This window comes from Dicentrarchus labrax, unplaced genomic scaffold (assembly GCF_905237075.1).
Source record: "Dicentrarchus labrax unplaced genomic scaffold, dlabrax2021, whole genome shotgun sequence".
Classification (NCBI taxonomy): Eukaryota; Metazoa; Chordata; class Actinopteri; family Moronidae; genus Dicentrarchus; species Dicentrarchus labrax.
In genome coordinates, this window is record NW_026136720.1 from 28930750 (window position 1) to 28950103 (window position 19354).

At 40.4% G+C, this 19354-nt stretch overlaps 1 protein-coding gene and 2 long non-coding RNA genes across 4 annotated transcripts; 1 reads left to right on the forward strand and 2 right to left on the reverse strand.

Annotated features, from left to right (window-relative positions):
- The first annotated feature begins 1488 nt into the window (after window positions 1–1488).
- On the forward strand, window positions 1489–5810 carry LOC127353732 (olfactomedin-4-like). The gene is made up of 7 exons (XM_051383240.1): window positions 1489–1641; window positions 1750–1872; window positions 2030–2248; window positions 3134–3287; window positions 3784–4011; window positions 4534–4702; window positions 4949–5810. The coding sequence occupies exons 1-7, from the start codon at window positions 1588–1590 to the stop codon at window positions 5424–5426; spliced, it is 1425 nt and encodes a 474-aa protein (XP_051239200.1). The 5' UTR covers window positions 1489–1587; the 3' UTR covers window positions 5427–5810.
- A 6156-nt stretch (window positions 5811–11966) lies between these two features.
- LOC127353816 (uncharacterized) lies at window positions 11967–17946 on the reverse strand. The gene is made up of 2 exons (XR_007881366.1): window positions 17702–17946; window positions 11967–12014 (listed from the first exon to the last, which is right to left on the reverse strand). It is a non-coding gene; the product is annotated as an uncharacterized LOC127353816 (long non-coding RNA).
- Window positions 14342–17471, reverse strand: LOC127353811 (uncharacterized). 2 transcript variants are annotated; one of them, XR_007881360.1, is made up of 3 exons: window positions 17301–17471; window positions 14864–15686; window positions 14342–14404 (listed from the first exon to the last, which is right to left on the reverse strand). It is a non-coding gene; the product is annotated as an uncharacterized LOC127353811 (long non-coding RNA). The 2 variants fall into 2 exon arrangements; XR_007881359.1 differs by lacking the exon at window positions 17301–17471 and having other exon boundaries at window positions 14864–15915.
- Window positions 17947–19354: the final 1408 nt, after the last annotated feature.

Sequence of the window (19354 nt, forward strand, 5' to 3'; positions counted from 1 at the left end):
GGGCTCAATGAAACTAAAAATGAAGGGTCATTAAGTGATAAAACCAATGTTGTAATGCATAGGTACCAGTTCTATTGAAGTTTATGGGAGATGCTTGGAGAACCAGCATATCTATGTTGTATGACCTTTGATGAAGAGATGCCTCTACCAAATGAAAGAACATAGTTCAGAAAATAGTTTTTCAAAATGTGGGAATTTGTTTATTTGCTGTTGGTCTCATATCCAAAAATATAGGCATACTTTACAGGGCCGATGGCAAGTCAAATGAAAATACTCATAATGGCAATTTTTTAAAAAGTTATGAAGTGTTATTGACAAGGCTAATAACAGCTAATCTTATGGGAGTATTAGTTATTCAAATGAAACATTTATGAACCTTCTCTGGTTCTTAATTGTGCATTGGTGGGCTAAAAACTAACCCTTAGCTATAAAACGACAAACGCATATTTCATGGCTATCATAAAAACATTAAACAAGATCTTCATCATCAGAAAATAAACAGGCTCACAGTTCATTTAGTTCAACTTGCATGCAAATAAATTACAAACTAAATGTACCTTGAAAACAAATGGAACATTAGGTAAATAACAACATAACAAAGTAGTGGTGCCAGATTGTTAACCTGTGAAACTGAAGGGGGAGCTGTAAAGGAGTGGTCTGCTCATTCATCACTATGCTAACTGTGATGAGAGCTTTCAAGCAGGGCACTAACGTGCATTCACGTGATGACCCTTCCTTCTTTTTTTTGGCACGAGCCAAGGAAAAACCATTAAAGATCCAGTGTGTATGATTTAGTGGCAACTAGCAGTGTAGTTGCAGACTTTTTAGCTATTACTGTACAATATTTGTATAATTTGAAATGCCTTTGCCACAATACATCATGTATACCTACAAAACCATGTGATCTTTTTTTAATCCTGAGCAAAGGAAATGTATGATACATCCTGAACTGCATCATATCATAATTTATGTAATAGTTATGCATTACTTAAGCATGTGTCTTTATTATAAAGATCCAACTCAACTCAAGGTCAAAAATGCAACAATAAAAAGTAAAAAATCTGAAAGATTTATTAAAAAATTGGAAAGTTGAAAAACAGAAAACTCAACCAGCTACAACATTAAACTACTGCATTAACATTAATGCAACAGTAATACTAATCCAATAAAACAAAACCCTAACCAATCTGCATAACAACTACTTATAATATGTAATACTTAATAATATGTGTACGTACGTAAGTCAAACTCTGAATGCAAAAAGTTTGCTTATTAAGGATTGTTTTTATATTGCAGTATTGCGTTATCAGTGCTTACATGTTCCAAAAATTCCAAAAGGTAAAATTTTAGTTTAACATAAGATCTTTGAGCTTCATCATATGAAAATCCCCTATGCTGCTGCAATCCCAACCACAAGAAGGAAGTGGTTACATTCTGCGGGAAACATGGCACAAGCACACACACCGAACACACATTACTCACTTACATGCAGAGGTCAATGGGAGTGTCCACAAGTTAAAAACAGTTACAGTCATATTCAAACTGTGTTCAGGGACTGTTTCATTTACCTCTGCTGTCTGATCCACCATGAAGCTGTATGTGATCGTTCCTCTGTGTGCTCTGTTCACCCTCACCCAACAGGTAAGAAAACACATTTAGCTCCTCCTAACAAATTATTATACACTGCCCATTTACGCATGGTATTTAAAGTTTATTTTTTATGGCAAGGTTTGATATTCTTGATTTCAGGCACCTTCCCCTGATAAGTGTGTGTGTGAGCTGACTAATTCAGAGAAGGCATTCCCTCATGACAAACTCAGCACAGTGGAGAACGATGCATCAAAATGCAACAGCAACATCACCCCACAGAAGGTAACTCGTTGTGTTATTTTGTAAACCAGACTAAAGAAGACAACCTACCTCAAAACTATTATAAACAAATATATAAACTGATAAGACTCCTGTGTGTATGCCTTCATGCTGGAGGAGTCCTGAGTGTGCTCACAATCTCTACCTGCTTTCTCTGCAGACTCTGGAGCTGGAGAGTCTGCTGTTGGGTTTGGAGCGACGTTTGCCCCAGCTGCAGGAAGATGTGTCGATGCTGGAGAGGGAGGATGACGGACAGCTCTATGGAGTTCTCAGCCTGTATGTGGTAGAGAATGAACTGGTGGAGATCAAGCAGCTTCTCGACAGGCTTAACGGCACCACCCTGGGACACCAGCATGTAACTGCTGACACCATTAAACAGGTAAATTCACACAGACTGCCAAGCACCAGCTGACTTTTACTGCTGACCATGATGTGCAAATGTAAAGAAGTTATGATCTATTAGGATTTCTGGCTTTCAAAGTTTGTCCTGTACTTTTTATATCCAGACACTATTCTCTTTCAAAACATTGGCAGACTCACAAAAAAAACATCAAAATTGTTACAGCAGAACCAGAAACTGTCTTTTTTATTCCAATCAGTCTTCTTCCTTGTCAAAACCTGGTGCCTACATTACCCATAATGCAACTTGAACTGCCAAAGGTTCAGTTGGAGACTTGGGTGTGGTATGTGGTAGGGGCTAGCCTACAGCCTCAAGCAGAGATGAGTAGCGTCCTCTAGAGGTCTGGAAAAGCTTACTTCTTTCCAAACTTGTAGTCTTCAGCTCCAACTGACACTGACTCAAGTGAGGTAATTTATCATGTAGCCCCTTCTGAATCCACAAAAGAGTTTAAAAAAATGTATCTCACATATGGAGTAGCACTCTTCAACACCTGTGAACAGACACTGATTTGTAAAGTCAATGGTGTTTCCCTTTTAAATCCGCTATAATCCATATACCTATATAAACAATAGATTTATTGACTATGCGTAATGTGAAAGGTCACGCTTGTGGCAAACTCAAAAATGTTTTAAAATGCTTTGCACTTACATCCTTATAAGTGGCTGACATACTCATCTGTCTAGTACTTCCATTTTGAACAGCTACGAGAAAATGTTTGCAGTCGATCTATTTTATTTTGAAAAACTAATTCCACATGGGAGCTGTGTTATTATGGTAAGTTTGAGTTTGGTGGTGAGGTTTGAATAAGTCAGTCACTATCTTTTGACTAAACACTGGGATTTCTGTTCTGTGGCTGTTTCTCAGCTGAAAGACCTGAAAGAAGAGATGCAGCAGCTGGAGACGTACGACACCCTGCAGGTGGTGAAGAGACAACAAGACAATAGCCGTCTGAAGAGAGACCTGGACCAGTGCAAGAACGGACATCACCCCACAACCCAACCCACTCAGCCTCCACATGGTACGTCCCAAAAACCACACTACACACCAGATTGTGGGGATATTATGTTTTTAATTCCTCTTTAACTTCCACTGGAAATAGAAAGAACAGATTAAGTAAGAAAAAGATAAATGAACTGTAGGAAGCTCCCAGCACCAATCACCACAATTGACCCTTCCTGCACCTAAAAGATAAAAGTGACATATAGTCACATTTTACGTTACTTATCAGATGTAACTAGCTAGCTAACAATTAATGTAGATTAGTTATCTAGTCACCAAGTGTTTTACTATTGTTGGCTAACTTAATGTTAGCCTGATTTAAGCCTGTATGTGTCAATCTCCCAAAAGAATTTCAACAGATTAGCCCAGCACATAGCACATCTAAGTACAGTAAAGGAGAAAGCTGACGAGGTTCTGACCGAGACTTGCTCAACTGTTAGTGGACCATAGAGGAAAAAAGGGCCTACATTTGCACAATTTTTTTCTCTCTGATTCATTTCATATTTTCCCCCAAGGTAACTGTCCCCATGGTGAATTTCTTAACATTACCGGGCCGAGAGTGTACACACAAGGAGAGTATCCTGGTTCCTACAAGTATGGAGCCTGGGGTCGGGATCCCAAACCAGAGGCGGGGAAGGAGAACTGGTATTGGCTGGTAATGCTGACTTCCAGTAACAGATACGCCAACTACGTCCGTCGCTACTCCAGCCTGAGCTCTCTCATTGTTGGGGTGAGCACCCCAGGTAAAGAACTCTTGTGTTAGAAATGTACAACCTTTTAGCTCAGTGTACAATACATACCTTTGTACTTCAGCACGTATTAAAGCCTTACTCTTGATCATGTTGGAGGAAGGGTTGGCTGGGGACAGATTTGCTGTTGTTTTTTCAACAAAGCTTGGTGAAATAAGAACGAAGAGCTGTTTTTAATAAATTCAACTAAAACAGCTAATGATAATTAATTAGGTATATGTTGGGGACTACTTTTAGCCATGGATTAATCCACATTTGGTGCTCTAGTGAGTATTTTTGGCAAAAGCAGTTGTGTGTGATTGAGCCGAAATGTAATGCAACAGAGTTATTAAGAGTTTGAGTTTTTTATGGTTTTTGGACAGCAATGGAGCTTTATACTTAGGAAAATCTAAAATTGTTTTTAGTGACTTTTCCTGAGATTTTCTCAGCAGCACAGCACAAGCTTATAGTAATGCATTCAAAATAGCTTTCTTCAAAATTTACTTGAAAAATTAAACCTTGTTATTCTTCTTCCAGGTAATGTCCAGATCCACTCCTCTAACCCAACCACTAACACCGTCCAGGGCCCCAATGTTGTGCTGTATGGAGAGGCCCTATACTACAACTGTTACAACCAAGATTCTGTTTGTCGATTCAACCTCACCACCAAAGCTGTTACCACCTTACAGCTACCCAAAGACACTAGGTTCGCCACTTAACTCTCTTTAAGCTCATTGTTTTAATGAGTCTTGTTGATGCCACAATTAGTGCCATGTTTCTACAATAAATAACTGATGTCATGAAATCTTTCAGATTTGCAAGTAAATGTTGAATTGTGTAGTTTTCTAAGAACAACAAAACAAGAATATATAACTACAAATGTATGAATCAACATGTGAAAGATTATATAGTTCCAAAGAAACATAATTTCTGTCCCGTGGTTTTCTTCAAGGTATAATTCAAAGGGTAACTTCTGCCATCTTGATGAATGCTACCCATACACCGATCTGGACCTGGCGACAGATGAGTCAGGCGTCTGGGTGATCTATACCAGCAAACAGGACTTTGGCAACCTGGTGCTGTCCAAGGTAGAGGAAGGTGAACCGCTGACGCTCGGCCAAACCTGGCGCACCTCGGTCTACAAGCAGGGGGTTACCAACACATTCATGGCCTGTGGTGTGCTCTATGCGACACGGTACGTCAACAAAGAAGTGGAGGAGATCTTCTATTCGTTTGACACCACAACAGGGGTAGAAAGGTTCGACATTGGTGTGTTCATCAACAAGATGTCTCCCAACATTTATTTCCTGAACTACAGCCCTGTGGACCAGATGCTTCATGCCTACTGTGACTCCTACATGGTTTCTTATGAGGTTTTGTTTTCAGAAATGGATAATGCTGACAACATTTTCCATCAAAGCCTGTATTAAAATATGGGTCTCGAGTGATAGTGAACAGTATGAATGAATAAATAAAGTCACAAAGCACTGAGGGGGTGTGAAATTAACTGTACTACATGATATACACGGTACATTTACATGCTAATTTGTCATTTAGGTCATGTCTGCTCTCTGCTCTCAGTTTATCTTTCTTTCTCGTAACTGTTTCATGCAAAACATTTTCAACTTTCAACCGATGTTAAGCTACTTGAACTTTGGAGCAATGTCCTTGATCAGAGAACTACTTACAGAACAAGCATTTTTTAATAAAAGTTGCTATATGGTTTTTTATGTCTGTTATTTCCAGTGATGGGAATAACGGCGTTATAAATAACGGCGTTACTAACGATCAATAAAATCAATAAAACACTAAAACCTGACTTCTATACCTTATTTAAAGACTTGATGTGAAACTGACGCACACTGAACACACACTGGCCCAGATATTATAGTATGGACCATTGTTATCTGAGAAGTACTGAGGAACATACTCATTGATAATATTGTACATATGATTCAGTTTCTGTTGTTCCACTCTGAGCAGTCCGAGCTGTTTGAATTCATCACTACCAATGTTAATGATTCATTATTAATTATTAATATTACATTTAATAGTAATAGTAATGAAGTACAGTATTGTTTTACATCACCTGTAGTTTGTTCTTAATTTTAACCGTCAAACCAAGCAGAACAGACATAATCAAAATGACATTGTATCAATGATGGTAATGAGTAAAAATACAAAAAAGACTAAATATTAAACAAGACACTTTGTTCTAAAGGATTTTTCCTGTTTTTCCAATGATTTTGAAATCGATTTCCAGGTGCACCATGATTATAAGAGTGGAAGATCTTCATGTTCACCAGCCACACTGTAAAGAAACAAATGAAGTCTGTCAACTGCTCACCATAATGCAGTAAAGTATGTAAAGTATACAGTGTAAGTGGTCTCTAAATGTCTACATTTTCAGTTAATGTATTTAATTTGCTTTTGTTTTTAACTCTCCCACAGATTCAGGAGGAAGTGCCTGCACACATCTCTTTTGTGGCAATGAGCATTTATGATTTGGGACATTTCAGATTAGAGCTGCAACAATCAGTCAATTAAGCAATTAGTTGTAAATTATTTAAATTAACTAAACTAAATAATAAAATTTGCTATTTTTAATTTCAGTCATTTTTGAACAAAAATCTAAATTTTCTGATTTCAGCTTCTCAAATGTGAACAATTCTAATCCAAAGACAGACAGACATGCTTGAATTATTTGTTTTACAATACTGGCCAGTGCTTTTTTTACTCCAGTGGCTGAGCCAATTCTTTCCTCACCAGTTTGAAGGTTGTGCCTGAAGTTGTACACAGGACGGGCAACTGCACTGTGAACATGTGGCTCTTCTCCATGTCCCTCCTGCGCCTTTAATAACTATTCTAATAGCATAAATTCTCATATATGAATGCTCTGTATGTGCTTTATTTTAGTATCATATTAAATGTGATTTCACCTTTTCATTATAGGAGGTTGGAGACTTGGTTCCTGTGTAGATCGTTTTGATCATTGTAGCCCTTCTTGTTGATCCATTCAGTAATGGTGGTAAGGTCTGTATCTGTCATGACTCCCTTGTGTTGAAGTACGTTGAACCATCCCTCTACCATCTCTGTACTGTGTTGCTGAAAGCTTTTTTCAAAAGTGGCAAGTCTGGTTTTACTCATCTGGTCGTTCTGAAAGTCTTTGAAGTTCTTGGTGCCATCCAATTTGAATCTCGGCATAGAGCCAATAATCGTCAGTTTGAAGGTGCCCACAACAGCATCATTGCTTATGGTGCCAGCTAAACAGTTTCTATAGTCTTTTGACTTTGTACTGAGAAACTCACGATGTAATTCTTTAGGCACTCAAACAGTCAGAAGGCCATGATATTTGTGCACATCAGGAATCAGGTTGGTATCCAGAGGAGAGGAATTTGTTCCCACTTCAAGCATGGCTTCTGCTAATCTGCTGTTCTGGTTCAGTTTTCTAGCTTCTAACTAAGGGATGGTTCAGGACTCACCTGATCCAGCCCTAACTATAAGCTTTATCAAAGAGGAATGTCTTAAGCCTACTCTTAAATGTGGTGAGGGTGTCTGCCTCCCGAACCACAACTGGAAGCTGGTTCCACAGGAGAGGAGCTTGGTAACTGAAGGCTCTGGCTCCTGTTCTACTTTTAGAGACTATAGGAACCACAAGTAGCCCTGCATTCAGAGAACGTAGTGTTCTAGAGGGGTAATAGGGTACTATGAGCTCTTTAAGATATGAAGGGGCCTGACCATGAAGAGCATTATAGGTGAGGAGGAGGATTTTAAATTCTATTCTACATTTTACAGGGAGCCAATGCAGAGAAGCTAGTACAGGAGAGATGTGATCTCTTTTTCTAGTTCCTGTCAGTACTCGTGCTGCAGCGTTCTGAATTAATTGGAGCGTTTAAATGGACTTATTGGGGCAACCTGATAATAAAGAGTTGCAGTAATCCAGCCTTGAAGTAACAAATGCATGGATTAGTTTTTCTGCATCTGTCTGTGATAGTATGTGTCTAATTTTTCTAATATTACGTAAATGAAAGAAGGCAGTCCTAGAGGTCTGCTTTATGTGTGAGTTAAATGACAAATCCTGATCAAAGATAACTCCAAGATTCCTGACAGTGGTGCTAGAGGCCAAGTTAATGCCATCTAGAGTAACTATATCTTTAGACAGTGAGTCTCTAAGGTTTTTGGGGCCAAGAGCAAGAATTTCGTTTTTTTCTGAGTTTAACATCAGAAAATTGCAGGTCATCCAGGATTTTATGTCCTTAAGACATGTTTGTAATTTAGATATTTATTTAGATAAATATCAAAAGTTCCAAAACATCTATTGTGTTATTTGTATCGATCCACTATATAAACATAATATCTACATACAGGCATTTGATTGGAGGCTAGTCTCACTTTGTCCCACAGAAACATTTAAATAGTTTAGATTTGTGTACATTGTTTCTGTTAATAATGTATTGTATTAAGTGTCCATTTCATTATAATATTTAGATTTATCATAAATAATTGAACATGCACATGTATTTTGAGTTCCGTTAAAGAGGGGTGGAGGTGGGGTCACATTTGAGCATTTAAAAATGTACTTGAAAGTAACGCAATAGTTACTTTCTGAAGTAACTAGTTACTTTTATAATTTGTAACTTATTAAGTAATTTAGTTACTTTTTGGAATAAGTAACTAGTAACTGTAACTATTACTTTTTAAAAATAACTTGCCCAACACTGGTTAAGTGTAATTAGTTTAATTTTGTAGCTAATTGTTCAGACGAGCATTGTCATACTTTGTGGTTCGTTTCAGGAACTTCAGTTTTACACAGTAGTTTTCTATGTGTAAATTAAGTGACATTAGCACACTGTAACAGGAGAAAATATGTCACATATTTAAAATTTTGTTCAGAGTATTTGTCAGCCACAGTGAGTAAACTGTGATGAGAAAGATTTCATGTTAAAGTTAGTTTCACTTTCCAAGTCACTCGTTAATACGGTGTGGTCGCGCCATGTTGTGAACCGCTGCTGTGAAGTGCAAGTGTGACGTATAGGAATGTTGGGAAAGTTAGGGCTCTTTGAAGTGAATGACGGGAGCCGGCTCCTGATTGGGAGCCAGATCCGAATTTTTTTCTATTAAAGCCGCGTGATTGGTTAAGATGTGTGGCGGCATCTGTGTATCTCTGTGTAACTCAGCAGGAGGGGGGAGGGAGGGGTTACAGACGCACAGTGACCATGTGAACAGGTGGGAGGGAGACTTGACAGAGCGATTGAACTTGCTACATAGACAGAGACTACACACTGGAAAGGTGAGGAAAATGAGTGACAAAAAACGTAATACAGTTTGGACATATATGTCCATATATGTGATAGACGGTTCAAAGGCAGAGTGTAGACTGTGCAAAGTTAAAAATTTCATATTGAGCAGCTTTTTGTCTAATTGAGATGGATCTTTGTTTTTGTATTTTATAATTTATTTTTGTAGCACTCTGTTCCATGTTGAGTATATTAATAAATCCATATAAATAATAAACATGATATAATGTATGTATTTACATTAGATATTCATTTTACACATAATTTGGTAATAAATTAATTTAAGCAACAAAAAATCTGAGGAGCCACCTGGGAGCCGAAAGAGCCGACTCTTTTTAGTGAGCCGAGCCAAAGGAACCGGTTCTCTAAAAAGAGCCGGAATTCCCATCACTACGGTCAAACCACTCGACCGATGACGCCGTCTCCACTGCCCTCCACTCAGCCCTCACCCACCTGGAGACTAAAGACTCCTACGTCAGAATGCTGTTCATCGACTTCAGCTCAGCATTCAACACAATCATCCCCCAGCAGCTCATCCACAAACTGGACTAGCTGGGGCTCAACACCTCCCTGGCTGTTGGACTTCCTGACGGGGAGGCCACACGCAGTTCGGGTCGGCAGCAACACCTCCAGCACCATCACCTTGAACACAGGGGCCCCCCAAGGATGTGTGCTTAGCCCCCTCCTCTTCAATCTGCTGACCCACGACTGCACACCATCATTCAGCTCCATCCTCTTCATTAAGTTTGCGGACGACACAACTGTGGTGGGTCCCATCAACAACAGCGAAGAGACAAACTACAGGAGTGAGGTGAGCAGGCTGGCCACGTGGTGCAAGGACAACAATCTCCACTTAAATGTGGAGAAGATGAAGGAGATTGTTGTGGACTTCAGGAGAGTGCACACCCAGCATACTCCAATAACCATCGATGGTGCTGCAGTGGAGAGGGTGAGCAGCACCAAGTTCCTGGGTGTGCACATCTCTGAAGACCTGTCCTGGAGCCACAATACTGCATCACTGGCCATAAAAACGCCAAACAGCGCCTGTACTTTCTCCGCAAACTGAGAAGAGCAGGAGCCCTGCCCCCCATCATGCACACCTTCTACAGAGGCACCATTGAGAGCATCTTGACAAGCTGCATCACCGTGTGGTACAGCGCCTGCACTGTGTCCTGCGGCAAGACTCTGCAGCGTATAGTGAGAGCAGCTGAGAAGATCATTGGTGTCTCTCTCCCCCCCCTTTTGGACATTTATAACACCCGCATCACCAGCAAAGCAATCAGGATTGCAGGTGACCCCACCTGCCCATCTCACAGCCTCTTCAGCCTGCTGCCGTCAGGGAGGAGACTGCGCAGTCTCCGGGCCAAATCCAGCAGGCACAAGGACAGTTTCTTCCACCAGGCTGTCAGGAGACTCAACTCCCTCCCTGCTCTACCATCACTCCGTCCTCTGCCCACCCTCCCCCCTCTGCCCCCTGCCACAGACTAGGACTGCACCCCCCAACACCACTCACACACTCTGAACTCAGGGACTGCAAATTTCACTTTCCCGTTATTTGCACTACACCGCACTACCTCACCTGTTTAAATACTTATTATTGTGCCTTGCATAAGCAAGCACAATACTATTATTCCTCGGGCTTAATTATTGTGCCTTGCAAAGCAAGCACAATACTACTATCCCCCATACTTATTATTGTGCCTTGCATAAGCAAGCACAATACTATTATCCCTCGGGCTTATTATTGTGCCTTGCATAAGCAAGCACAATACTACTCTGCCGTGTGCTTATTATTATTCTTCCGTACGTTTTTCGGCGCGCTTCTTCTCCCGCAGCTTTTGTCGCACATACACAAAAAAGGTATCAAAACGTGCGGCTCGGCCGGGAATCGAGTGCTATGACTTTTCTAAGCGTTTCGCCAAACGGTTTGCCGGTAAATCGCCAAAAACCGGTACAAAAAATGAATGGGTGTGTATTGCGAGAACCTCCAACTGAAAAAAACCGCCAGAGTGCGTGACATCATCGCTAGAGTGTGGGGAGAGAGAAAAATTTGTCGAAAAATAAATTTGTAAACTGCTGTCATGGCCACAAATTTCACTCTACAGAAATAATTTATAGATAGAAACGTAGGTAAATTCGTTGGGGTCGCAGTGATACCACTGCTGAAGCTGTCAGACAAATAGTTTTGGCGGAAAACGCACTGATGCGCCAGCAACGCCCTCTCACGGCCCCATCTACTCCCATGTTAAAATGGAGAGGAGCAAACTTGAAAGACGCTCGTTGAACCTCTTCTCTCTCAATCTCCCCAGGTCACATTTTTTAACTTTAGCCACTGAAACTCGGCAGCGCTATAGTCAACAAGATGACGATGCTCACGGTCTTTTCGGTTTTCATTTCGGTCGTTCCTGGCCATGGGTTCGAGGGGATTCATTTTAAATGTTTCTGTCTCTCTGAGGAGTTAGAGACAGAGAGAGAGCGTGCGCAGCTGCTGTGGGCTCCCCTGATTGCCATGACAACCAAAGCCTGCTCACACACACACACACACACACACACACACACACACACACACACACACACACACAGCTAGCTACAGAGAATGACAAGACATTAATAAGCTAGCGCTAGCTAGCTGGCTAGCTAAAGATAATTAGCAGGCGGCTAACAAACAAACAATTTAAAGCTGAATGATTTTAATATTAACACAAAATAAGAACAATACACCTTAAATATTTAACCCTACTATGAGCTGTTCCTTAATTTACATTAGCACTCCTTCAGGAGCATAATACAATTAAACACATTAACCAAAGCTAGCACTTAGCTAGCGATTAGCAGTTAGCACTTAGCTAGCGATTAGCACGTAGCTAAGTGCTAGCTCTGGTCAATGTGTTTATGTGTGATAGCTCTAGCTAGCTAGCTAAAGAGAATGACAAGGTATTAATATGCTAGCACTTTAAATATTTTACCCTACTATGAGCTGTTCCTTATTTTACATTAGCACTCCTTCAGGAACATTATACAATTAAACACATTGACCAAAGCTAGCACTTAGCTAGCGATTAGTGCTTAGCTAGCGATTAGCGCATAGCTAACGATTAGCACATAGCTAGCGATTAGCGGTTAGCTAGCGATTAGCACGTAGCTAAGCGCTAACTCTGGTTAATGTGTTTATGTGTGCTAGCTCTAGCTAGCTAGCTAAAGAGAATTAGTAGGTAGAAGAAGGTTTTAGAAGCTAATTAATTAATATGCTTTGTTTGCTAGAGAGGACAAGCTACTAATGTTCTAGCGCAAGCTAGCTACACAGAACAAGGTATGAATATGCTAGCACTCGCTAGCTAGAGAGGACAAAGGATTACTGTGCTAATTAAACGTCACAAAAGACACTGAAATTCTTAATTAGCCATCTATTTCAACTTGTTACACATGACACAAGTAATACAGATTTACTAATGTAATAAAACATCAAGTTAGATTTATTTTGTGAGGAAGAAGACACTCAGACTGTTGTAACTGCACTATGACTGCACAGTAAGAATAGTTTTCTTTCTTAATTATGTATTATTTATTAATATAAATATTGTTATTCATATTATTGATAGCATTACTTATTATTGTTGTTGTTATTATTATTATTATAACTACATACTTATTATTCCCACCATTGTGGTTATTACTTATTTAGTTACTTTAGCAATTTTAATTAAACCATGACGCTTCCTGCATTATCCCAGGACAATATTATGCCAAACTCCATTTAAGAAATACCATATATTAACAATTATTTGCTCTTACATAAAAGCACACAACTGTAGAAACACAAGAAAAAACTCATCATATCTCAACAGTCTTCTTGTTAATTCGGCATCAATATAATACATAAATACCAACTTTTTGGCTGACTTTGTCGCATCAACTCGTTACCAGCCTCACTATTTCAGTGGGAGAAGACCGTGGCAATAGTTGGAAAAAACAAGATTTGTCATTAAAATACGTGGTTGTTAGTGGATCACGCGTACGCCGAATTAAACACGGGTGTCTCCCCTCATTGTACTGTAAACTACTCGGCAATGTCAGTAATGTATGGGCCAGTGTCACGGGCCAGAGCAAGGCACAATCAAAATTGCTTTAGGAATTTTCTAGTTATTGTGCCTTGCATAAGCAAGCACAATACTACTATTCCTCGGGCTTATTATTATTCTTCTTCCGTACGTTTTTCGGCGCGCTTCTTCTCCCGCAGCTTTTGTCGCACATACACAAAAAAGGTATCAAAACGTGCGGCTCGGCCGGGAATCGAGTGCTATGACTTTTCTAAGAATTTCGCCAAACGGTTTGCCGATAAATCGCCAAAAACCGGTAAAAAAAATGAATGGGTGTGTATTGCGAGAACCTCCAACTGAAAAAAACTGCCAGAGTGCGTGACATCATCGCTAGAGTGTGGGCAGAAGGGAAAAATTTGTTGAAAAATAAATTTGTAAACTGCTGTCATGGCCACAAATTTCACTCTACAGAAATAATTTATAGATAGAAACGTAGGTAAATTCGTTGGGGTCGCAGTGATACCACTGCTGAAGCTGTCAGACAAATAGTTTTGGCGGGAGACGCACTGATGCGCCAGCAACGCCCTCTCACGGCCCCATCTACTCCCATATTAATTTTAGAGGACAAATCTTGAAAAACGCTCGTTGAACCTCTTCTCTCTCAATCTCCCCAGGTCACATTTTTTAACTTTAGCCACTGAAACTCGGCAGTGCTATAGTCAACAAGATGACGACGCTCACGGTCTTTTCGGTTTTCATTTCGGTCGTTCCTGGCCATGCTTTTGAGGGGATTCGTTTTAATTGTTTTCTGTCTCTCTGAGGAGTTAGAGACAGAGAGAGCTTGCGCAGCTGCTGTGGGCTCCCCTGATTGCCATGACAACCAAAGCCTGCTCACACACACACACACACACACACACACACACAGCTAGCTACAGAGAATGACAAGACATTAATAAGCTAGCGCTAGCTGGCTAGCTAAAGATAATTAGCAGGTGGCTAACAAGCAAACAATTTAAAGCTGAATGATTTTAATATTAACACAAAATAAGAACAATACACCTTAAATATTTTACCCTACTATGAGCTGTTACTTAATTTACATTAGCACTCCTTCAGGAGCATAATACAATTAAACACATTAACCAAAGCTAGCACTTAGCTAGCGATTAGCGCTTAGCTAGCGATTAGCATGTAGCTAGCGATTAGCGGTTAGCTAGCGATTAGCATGTAACTAGCGATTAGCACGTAGCTAGCGATTAGCACGTAGCTAGGCACTAGCTTTGGTTTATGTGTTTATATGTGCTAGCTTTAGCTAGCTAGCTAAAGAGAATGACATGATATTAATATGCTAGCGCTAGCTAAGGAGGATGACAGGTTATCAATATGCTATAGGGAGGATTACATGGCATTAATAATCTAGAGCTAGCTGGCTAGCTAAAGATAATTAGCAGGTGGCTAACAAGCAAACAATTTAAAGCTGAATGATTTTAATATTTACGTAAAATAAGAACAATACACCTTAAATATTTTAACCTACTATGAGCTGTTCCTTAATTTACATTAGCACTCCTTCAGGAGCATAATACAATTAAACACATTAACCACAGCTAGCACTTAGCTACCAATTATCGGTTAGCACTTAGCTAGCGATTAGCGCAGAGCTAGCGATTAGCGGTTAAATAGCGGTTAGCACGTAGACATGGTATTAACATATGGGCCAGAGCAAGGCACAATCAAAATTGCTTTAGGAATTTTCTAGTTATTGTGCCTTGCATAAGCAAGCACAATACTATTATTCCCCATACTTATTATTGTGCCTTGCAAAGCAAGCACAATACTACTCTCCCTCGGGCTTATTATATTTTATTCTTCCGTACGTTTTTCGGCGCGCTACTCCTCCCGGAGCTTTTGTCGCACGTACACAAGAAAGGTATCAAAACGTGCGGCTCGGCCGGGAATCGAGTGCTATGACTTTTCTAAGCGTTTCGCCAAACGGTTTGCCGGTAAATCGCCAAAAAACGGTAAAAAAAAATGAATGGGTGTGTATTGCGAGAACCTCAACTGAAAAAAACTGCCAGAGTGCGTGACATCATCGCTAGAGTGTGGGGAGAAGGGAAAAATTTGTCGAAAAATAAATTTGTAAACTGCTGTCATGGCCACAAATTTCACTCTACCGAAATAATTTATAGATAGAAACGTAGGTAAATCCGTTGGGGTCGCAGTGATACTACTGCTGAAGCTGTCAGACAAATAGTTTTGGCGGGAGACGCACTGATGCGCCAGCAACACCCTCTCACGGCCCCATCTACTCCCATGTTAATTTTAGAGGACAAATCTTGAAAAACGCTCGTTGAACCTCTTCTCTCTCAATCTGTCCAGGTCACATTTTTTAACTTTAACCACTGAAACTCGGCAGCGCTATAGTCAACAAGATGACGACGCTCACGGTGTTTTCGGTTTTCATTTCGGTCGTTCCTGGCCATGCTTTTGAGGGGATTCGTTTTAATTGTTTTCTGTCTCTCTGAGGAGTTAGAGACAGAGAGAGCGTGCGCAGCTGCTGTGGGCTCCCCTGATTGCCATGACAACCAAAGCCTGCTCACTCACACACACACACACACACACACACACACACACACACACAGCTAGCTACAGAGAATGACAAGGCATTAATAAGCTAGCTGGCTAGCTGGCTAGCTAAAGATAATTAGCAGGTGGCTAACAAGCAAACAATTTAAAGCTGAATGATTTTAATATTAACACAAAATAAGTTCAATACACCTTAAATATTTTACCCTACTATGAGCTGTTCCTTAATTTACATTAGCACTCCTTCAGGAGCATAATACAATTAAACACATTAACCAAAGCTAGCACTTAGCTAGCGATTAGCGGTTAGCTAGCGATTAGCGCACAGCTAGCGATTAGCGCTTAGCTAGCGATTAGCATGTAGCTAGCGATTAGCGGATAGCTAGCGATTAGCATGTAGCTAAGCACTACCTTTGGTTTATGTGTTTATATGTGCTAGCTTTAGCTAGCTAGCTAAAGAGAATGACATGATATTAATATGCTAGCGCTAGCTAAGGAGGATGACAGGTTATCAATATGCTATAGGGAGGATTACATGGCATTAATAATCTAGAGCTAGCTGGCTAGCTAAAGATAATTAGCAGGTGGCTAACAAGCAAACAATTTAAAGCTGAATGATTTTAATATTAACACAAAATAAGTTCAATACACCTTAAATATTTTACCCTACTGTGAGCTGTTACTTCATTTACATTAGCACTCCTTCAGGAGCATAATACAATTAAACACATTAACCACAGCTAGCACTTGGCTAGCAACTAGCGGTTAGCACTTAGCTAGCGATTAGCGCACAGCTAGCGATTAGCGGTTAGCACGTAGACATGGTATTAACATATGGGCCAGAGCAAGGCACAATCAAAATTGCTTTAGGAATTTTCTAGTTAAACTTATTATTCTTCCGTACGTTTTTTCGGCGCGCTACTCCTCCCGGAGCTTTTGTCGCACGTACACAAGAAAGGTATCAAAACGTGCGGCTCGGCCGGGAATCGAGTGCTATGACTTTTCTAAGAATTTCGCCAAACGGTTTGCCGATAAATCGCCAAAAACCGGTCCAAAAAATGAATGGGTGTGTATTGCGAGAACCTCCAACCGAAAAAAACTGCCAGAGTGCGTGACATCATCGCTAGAGTGTGGGGAGAGAGAAAAATTTGTCGAAAAATAAATTTGTAAACTGCTGTCACGGCCACAAATTTCACTCTACAGATATAATTTATAGATAGAAACGTAGGTAAATCCGTTGGGGTCGCAGTGATACTACTGCTGAAGCTGTCAGACAAATAGTTTTGGCGGTAGACGCACTGATGCGCCAGCAACGCCCTCTCACGGCCCCATCTACTCCCATATTAAAAAGGAGAGGAGGATTCTTGAAACACGCTCGTTGAACCTCTTCTCTCTCAATCTCCCCAGGTCACATTTTTTAACTTTAGCCACTGAAACTCGGCAGTGCTATAGTCAACAAGATGACGACGCTCACGGTCTTTTCGGTTTTCATTTCGGTCGTTCCTGTCCATGCTTTTGAGGGGATTCATTTTAAATGTTTCTGTCTCTCTGAGGAGTTAGAGACAGAGAGTGAGCGTCTTGCGCAGCTGCTGTGGGCTCCCCTGATTGCCATGACAACTAAAGCCTGCCACACACACACACGCACACACAGCTAGCTACAGAGAATGACAAGACCTTAATAAGCTAGCGCTAGCTGGCTAGCTAAAGACAATTAGCAGGCGGCTAACAAGCAAACAATTTAAAGCTGAATGATTTTAATATTAACACAAAATAAGAACAATACACCTTAAATATTTTACCCTACTATGAGCTGTTCCTTAATTTACATTAGCACTCCTTCAGGAGCATAATACAATTAAACACATTAACCACAGCTAGCACTTAGCTAGCGATTAGCATGTAGCTAGCGATTAGCATGTAGCTAGCGATTAGCGGTTAGCTAGCGATTAGCACGTAGCTAAGCGCTACCTTTGGTTTATGTGTTTATGTGTGCTAGCTCTAGCTAGCTAGCTAAAGAGAATGACATGATATTAATATTCTAGCGCTAGCTAAGGAGGATGACAGGTTATCAATATGCTGAAGGCAGGATTACATGGCATTAATAATCTAGCGCTAGCTGGCTAGCTAAAGATAATTAGAAGGTGGCTAACAAGCAAACAATTTAAAGCTGAATGATTTTAATATTAACACAAAATAAGTTCAATACACCTTAAATATTTTACCCTACTATGAGCTGTTCCTTATTTTACATTAGCACTCCTTCAGGAGCATAATACAATTAAACACATTAACCAAAGCTAGCACTTAGCTAGCAATTAGCGGTTAGCACTAAGCTAGCGATTAGCGGTTAGCACTAAGCTAGCGATTAGCGCACAGCTAGCGATTAGCAGTTAGCACGTAGACATGGTATTAACATATGGGCCAGAGCAAGGCACAATCAAAATTGCTTTAGGAATTTTCTAGTTATAATATTTTATTCTTCCGTACGCTTTTTCGGCGCGCTTCTTCTCCCAGAGCTTTGATCGCACGTACACAAAAAAGGTATCAAAACGTGCGGCTCGTTGAGGACATTAGTGCTATGACTTTTCTAAGAATTTCGCCAAACGGTTCGCCGATAAATCGCCAAAAACCGGTCCAAAAAATGAATGGGTGTGTATTGCGAGAACCTCCAACCGAAAAAAACTGCCAGAGTGCGTGACATCATCGCTAGAGTGTGGGGAGAGAGAAAAATTTGTCGAGAAATTAATTTGTAAACTGCTGTCATGGCCACAAATTTCACTCTACCGAAATAATTTATAGATAGAAACGTAGGTAAATTCGTTGGGGTCGCAGTGATACTACTGCTGAAGCTGTCAGACAAATAGTTTTGGCGGGAAACGCACTGATGCGCCAGCAACGCCCTCTCACGGCCCCATCTACTCCCATGTTAAAATGGAGAGGAGGATTCTTGAAAAACGCTCGTTGAACCTCTTCTCTCTCAATCTCCCCAGGTCACATTTTTTAACTTTAACCACTGAAACTCGGCAGCGCTATAGTCAACAAGATGACGACGCTCACGGTCTTTTCGGTTTTCATTTTGGTCGTTCCTGTCCATGCTTTTGAGGGGATTCATTTTAAATGTTTTCTGTCTCTCTGAGGAGTTAGAGACAGAGAGAGAGCGTGCGCAGCTGCTGTGGGCTCCCCTGATTGCCATGACAACTAAAGCCTGCTCACACACACACACACACACACACACACACACACACACACATAGCTAGCTTCAGAGGAGCATTTAAGCTATTAATAAGCTAGCGCTAGCTGGCTAGCTAAAGATAATTAGCAGGCAGCTAACAAACAAACAATTTAAAGCTGAATGATTTTAATATTAACACAAAATAAGTTCAATACACCTTAAATATTTTACCCTACTATGAGCTGTTCCTTAATTTACATTAGCAG